Genomic DNA, 6,624 nt, shown 5'->3' on the forward strand with positions numbered 1-6,624 from the left:
TCCCACTAGGTGCAGTTGCTCACAGTCGGGTCGCCAGGAACAGTGGTCATATGTGTGTTGTGCTTCCATGAATATGTGTGTGTGTGTGTGTGTGTGTGTGTGTGTGTGTGTGTGTTTTCTCGTACTTTAGAAGGCCTTTTGGCCAAAAGCTCATATTTATAGCAGTCTTTTTGTGTGCCTGTCTATGACTGAATATCTCCTCTAGATGGTGACTATTAATTTATCCTTTTCATAATATTCTTGTTATTTCATCCTGAATTTTCCACTGTTTGATCTTGTTTGTTTGTTTGTTACCAAGCTAGAAAACTACACTCTTCAGAAGCACTTAATGTTAGTTGACAATTTTGATTTGTCTGTTAGTAGTTTGTGCATATTATTGTAAAATACAGCTGAGAACCATGGGCAGCATAAGTATTTGATCTGGGCTGCATGTGGCCTGCAGGCTGCAGTTTGACGACCACTGCTCTAAAGTATCATAAATATTGGTCCTAACTGAAGAGACAGATGGCCATTTATTACACGAGTATTATGAAAAACAGTACACAACTTACAAACCTTTAGGCATTCCAGAATAGTACTTCGATGTCGCTGTACAGCACTTGTATCAATGTACACAGTTTTTAACAACGTATTTAAAGCAACATAGCGGATATTTTTATCATTGTTCAGTAAAAACCTTCCTAAAATGTTGACAGCCAATACCTGAAAAAATTGAAACCTTTGAAAAAATAGTGGTTATAACATTCTGAAGGATTGCTCTACAAATTTTACTACACTATTTACTTAGTACACAGATAATGTAAAGGACACTCACACGAAGACCACTCTCTGACTTTATATCCATAATAGACAACACCGTTTCATACAAAATGGTATTTCCCACATTCTTGCTTGTTTCTGTGTTTGTTGCTACTTGGGCCAGAATATCGTTCATAGCTTCTGAGGCTTCAGCATCATTTTTGCCCAATATTCTTAAAAGTCTAAGTATTTTCACCTAAAACAATCAATAAAAACAACATATTACTTATGTGGCTCTTAGTAAACTTAGTAGCTTAGTGTGATTATTCCTTGTGTGATTACAGATTCACTTGCCATTGGGTGAAATGCATAGTACCACCGAAGAACATACATAAAATTAAAAGGGATGCACTACATAGCTTTCAGAATTAATAGTTCCTTATTCAAGGAGGGGAGAAGGGTATGTTTGGGAAGGTTAAAACAAGGAGGGCAAGTAACTCAGACCCCAGGACGAAATAGGTTCCCTATTGTGAAAGTGTAGGTACACAAAGAGCGAGGGAGGGACAAGGGACATCAGAGATTATATCAGAGATGGTACAGTAGTAAGCACTGCATCTGCTTCAGTCCAGAAACGGTACTGGTAAGAGTGAGAAGTAGAGACATATTAGGGAAACGAGAGTGAACATGCACACGCACGCACGCACACGCGCGCACGCACGCACGCACGCACGCACACACACACACACACACACACACACACACACACACACACACACACACACAACATAAATAATAAGGAGGGAGGTGGCAGTAATATGTCAGTGGAGACAAGTGCAGCAGGGTGTTGGGACGTTGGGGTGTGTTGGAGGGTAAGTTTCCATCTCTGGAGTTCAGGGAAACCAGTACTGGGCAGGAGAACCCAAAAAGCCTGTTTGGTGTAGCAATCAGGTCCCTTCAAGTCATTCTGTAGACCATGTTTGGCAACAGGATACTGGGTGTCCACAAGATAGACTGTTTTTCTACATACGTTTGTTTGCTCAGCCATTTTAAGTGGTGGTCATACTTAAAGAACACACTATGCATTGGACATAAGATACTTTATCAACAATGCACATTGTTTCACAAGTTTATCTGTCTTTGAAATTGTAGGCTTTGTCAATCATGAGTCTGAAGTAGGTGGTAGTGATTGGTACTGAGTGACACAGGGGATGCTTCTAAGTTTTTTGGATGTGAGAATTGTACTATTAGGAGGGTGAGATGACTATAATGACCTGGAGTTCTGTTTGTAAATAAGATCTATGTGATATCTGTTGAAGGAGGAAGCCTGGGAAAGGATGTTGGTGTTGGTGTTGAGGAATTCTGTGGTGGAGCAAACACATTTGTCATGGAAGCAGAGACTTTAGGGACAGGAATGTGTGATGTGGAAGGGATGGCATCTGCCAAAGTGCGTTGCTTTTAGTGTTATGTGCTTCTGCTAGTCGTACTACACATTTTGCCTCTTCAAGGTAGGTAATCGCCAGTAGGTCTGTCTCATTATTTATTAGTTTCCAAGTTCACTTTATTCATCATATAATTGTTATGTATGAAGCCTGTCATTGGGCGAATATGAGGTTACTAGTCACATATTAGATTAAAACTTAATTTCAAAATTTTGTAAAACTGTGTGTGTGTGTGGGGGGGCTTCATTTTAACACTTTATGGGACACAGTTAAATATCTAAGAGGAGAAATAGTTTGCTGTAACACAGTTGTAGTTAAAAGTAAACAGCTGCTTCCAGTAAACACAAAAATTACTGTACACTTACCTGCAGAAATGGATCACTAACACCTGAAACATCATGTTCAGGGGAATAACCAGCCAATATTAAATTCTTCAGAATTCGTACTAAATTTGGTACAATCTGAAATCAGAGATAGCATTATTACCAAAAGATATTAAACAAATTACCACCTTTTTGGTTCAGAAACTGAAAAACTTCTACCAAGCTGAGTGAACACACTGTATGGAAACGAAACAACAAGCAGAAAAATTTTGTTAGTCTAAGTCACAAACAGCCATCATAATCCTCAAATACAATGCACAACCACGTTAATCCTAAATATTCTAAATGAGCCCCAGATATGTCCTTCAGACACATATCACATAGGGTTTCCAGTTAATATAATTTTATAGAGGTATTACCATTCCCAAAATGAGAACTGTGTCACATATATGCATGAGAACCCAGGCATCAGGAACAGGTACAAAAATTCGTGTAAACATAGTCTTTGAGGACAGAGACCAATAAATACCCACAGTGAGCAGTGATAAGTAAATTCAAACAGATATATGCACTAACAGCACAATCTAAAAAATCTAAATATAAAACCAGTAAATGTGTCAGATCCAAAGCTAAAAAATATTACTAAAGGCAAACAGAAATTACAAAACTTGGTGAAAATAACGTAGGTTGTTGTTCAGGTGGCTCATAATTGGTAAGTGCCAGACTCTAAATTCAATGGTTCAGAGTCTAGGCCTGGGATTGTTTATGCCACTTATCAATTGTCACTTCTTCCACTTCTGGCAATGAATTGCAGAAGTGCAAAATGTCAGTGGTTCAGAGTCTACACTGAACTGTCAGACTCCAATAATGGGCCTATAAATTCAAAGTTTGGAGGAAGGCAAGGCCATTTCACCTCCAATATGACTATACCTAGTAAAGTAGTGCAGTGTTCAAACTAACAGTCACACTGAAGACAGCTTTATCTTTAGTATTATAATGATAACACATTGCATCCGAAATATATATATATATACAATCACAGATAACTTTTCTTTCTGTGGCTTTTACCTTAATCATGCACTGGCAGCCATTTATGATTTCAACATTTACAAAATATAATGTCATAATGTTTTGTTGACGGAGAGACCAGCACAGACTTGGATCAAGAGGAAAAGGGAAGGGGAAGGGCCAGCCTTTGGCAGTCAAAATAACAGTTCTGGCATTACACTAACAATTAAGAAAAAAAGGACAGACATTACAATCACAGGCCGCTGACTGGCAATTTAAACTCAGCTGCTCCCTACCAAAGAGGCTATGCCACCACATTATTTAAATTTAGAGAGTGCTATGAACACAATCATGAGAGACATATATATGTGCAGACAAGCTGGAATGCTGGATGACATATCACTTAAAAAATTCACTTAAAAATTATACAAACATTTTAATTAACAGTATCAGATACATTAGTCTCTACAATGCATGGTTATACCAATAACTAAAGCCTACATGATTTGCTGATATAGAAAACAGGGGTGGCTGAAACAATAACACCAAATCACACAGACAATGAACCATGTCGAGAAAACAAGAGAAGAATCGACCTCATGCCAGTACTTTTTGAAATTCGTTTCCACCTGTTTTCCATCTTACTAGACGCAATAGTGTCAGTCCAGTATTACAATTAGAACGTCTCCATCCTATGAACTTTAAAATATTTTCTTGTATTTTGTCATTGCCATTCAATTTAAAAGCACCTCAAATTTTCTGCTTCTTTACACACTCATTTATTCACAGCATATTAAGTTTGTTAATAAGAGTAGGGGCTTCTGTGCTTTATTTTTGAACCTTTTTAACATGTAAACTAGTCCGGCCCCCGTAGCTGAGTGGGCAGCGTGACAGAATGTCAATCCTAAGGTCCCGGGTTCGATTCCCGGCTTGGTCGGAGATTTTCTCCGCTCAGGGACTGGGTGTTGTGTTGTCCTAATCATCATCATTTCATCCCCATTGACGCGCAGATCGCCGAAGTGGCGTCAACTCGAAAGACCTGCACCAGGCGAACGGTCTACCCGACGGGATGCTCTAGCCACACGACATTTTATCAACATGTAAACTAAGTTCTTCAGCATATAAAAAAACTGGCAACTCTTTCAAAACACTGCCATTAGTGTGTTATTACATGTCTTACAATAAAGATACCTGATCTATGCAGTATATAGAATGCAACTATCACATCTCTTTCATTGTTAGAACGAGTGTTAAGCACAGGTTAACAGTATGTGGGATCCAAGTCACACCAGGAAATAGAAAACAATGGAATGAACTGAAAACTATTGGCACTGTTTTGATTTTTTATGATTAGTCATTCTGTTGCAGCAATATTAATGTTTCTACTGCTACAAATAATGCTCAAAATTATGAATGGCATCTTAGAGGCAAGCATGCAGCTGTTATCTTATGGAACCCGAAATTCTTTTACGCAAGTAGTCAGAAAAGTACACAACAAAATGTTTTTGTACCAAAACAGATAGTTTGAGTAAGATGTTCTGAATCGTCTGCTTGTCCAGATCTAAATCTGTTTGATATTATGTAATTCCTAACTCCTTATGCGTCATTCAATCTGACACTGCTTTGGTGACTTGTGTACCTATTTCCCTGCATATTTTACAGAAGCAGGTTCTCATAACATGGCCTCATGAGGCTGGGTGCCCACAACTGCAAACCTTCCCATCACAAAAATATCTGAGGGGATCCACACAATTAAATACTGGTACTTTCAAAAAGTAACCAGCAATGCTAAGTGCTGGACCAAGGGACAATCTGAAAGAAAATGCTTATTCACAACCCATTTACATCACAGAAATATTCCATCAAGTACCCTGATACTTTTGAAATCTGAGAGATTGCTGAAAATAATCTTCCCACCTCTACTTGAATATACTTTATACAAAGCTTTTCAGTCATCTCACATAATGCACACTGTACTTAGCAACACTAATAAATTTGTAAGTAGTAGATGAATAATGCATAAAACAGGCAAACATCTACTACACATCGTGCACTATATTTTCTTTGACCACACAAAATACCAATGAACAATAAAGCAGGGGAATGCATAAACATGCCAAGTCCAAACACAATGTGAAAACAATACAGTGAACTCATGCAAGTGCTGAGAAGGACTTGAATTAAAAAGAAACACAGACAATAGCAATTTTGCAATAAAACAAAATAAAAAATCCAAAACATGCAGTCCTTTGCAGTTCTGCTGACAAAAGGAAATTGTTATTATTTGTATGTTAAAATGTAGATGACAAGAATGTCAGAAATTTAGTTAATTTTTGGTAAAGCATACTACATATGTTAATTATGCTGCATAGATTTTATATGAATCCAATTTATGTTTGAGACGTAGCTAAAGTAAACAACGGAAAATGTCTGTTACTACTGAGCAGAGTTGGTTTTTTTCAACTGCTAGTACCAGCAGAAAAATAAACTTTACAGAAGCAATATGTTCAACCCTGCCTTGCACAGTGTAAGCAAACCTCCAATCAAATACTCCATATCTACATAAGGAGCAAAATCTAATAATTTTTCCAAGAGGTCACGATAGGTTCAGAAATCTAGGCATCTGTTCAGGTCATACATGTTATGAGCAACACTTACATTCAAATTACACAGGCAGAAGCTCTTTAAACTGTGTCATCCTACCAAATGCCTTGAGATGAATAATGCTACTTTCCCCACTCTGCTAATATGATTATTCACAAATCAGTGCCACATTTATCGGGTGTTAACGTTCTCAAATAATACTAAAGAGTGAAACAAAACTAGTTACATCCACAAACTTTAACAACAATAAAAAGAGAATAAATTCTTAGTTCCCAGATTATTCTCACGCCACTGTGTGCCACTTTAGACTTTCCACTATCACAAATTTTACCTTGTAGCTCCTTTAATTCTGTAACCCCTCATTTTACAGACTTTGTCTATGTTTATCAATTTTTTTAGCACCTACCCAGTGACACAATTTCCCAGACACCCTGCATATTACATTGATTCCCTCTTTCAAAATCTTCAAACCCTAGTATTTAATCACCTCAGTCAAGACTGGGAGTACGAAG

The 6,624-nt window shown here is 37.7% G+C and overlaps 1 protein-coding gene across 7 annotated transcripts in view; it reads right to left on the reverse strand.

The window, feature by feature from the left end:
* The window catches only part of LOC126263777 (AP-1 complex subunit gamma-1), a 200,149-nt gene that overhangs the window by 70,453 nt on the left and 123,072 nt on the right, over window positions 1–6,624 (reverse strand). For all 7 annotated transcript variants that reach the window (XM_049960942.1, XM_049960941.1, XM_049960946.1 and 4 more), the window contains 3 exons: window positions 2,543–2,638; window positions 815–994; window positions 556–702 (listed from right to left, as the gene is read on the reverse strand). In XM_049960942.1, coding sequence (XP_049816899.1) covers window positions 556–702; window positions 815–994; window positions 2,543–2,638 — 423 coding nt within the window. The remainder of the gene's footprint in view (window positions 1–555; window positions 703–814; window positions 995–2,542; window positions 2,639–6,624) is intronic.

Source organism: Schistocerca nitens, chromosome 1, assembly GCF_023898315.1.
Source record: "Schistocerca nitens isolate TAMUIC-IGC-003100 chromosome 1, iqSchNite1.1, whole genome shotgun sequence".
NCBI lineage: Eukaryota > Metazoa > Arthropoda > Insecta > Orthoptera > Acrididae > Schistocerca > Schistocerca nitens.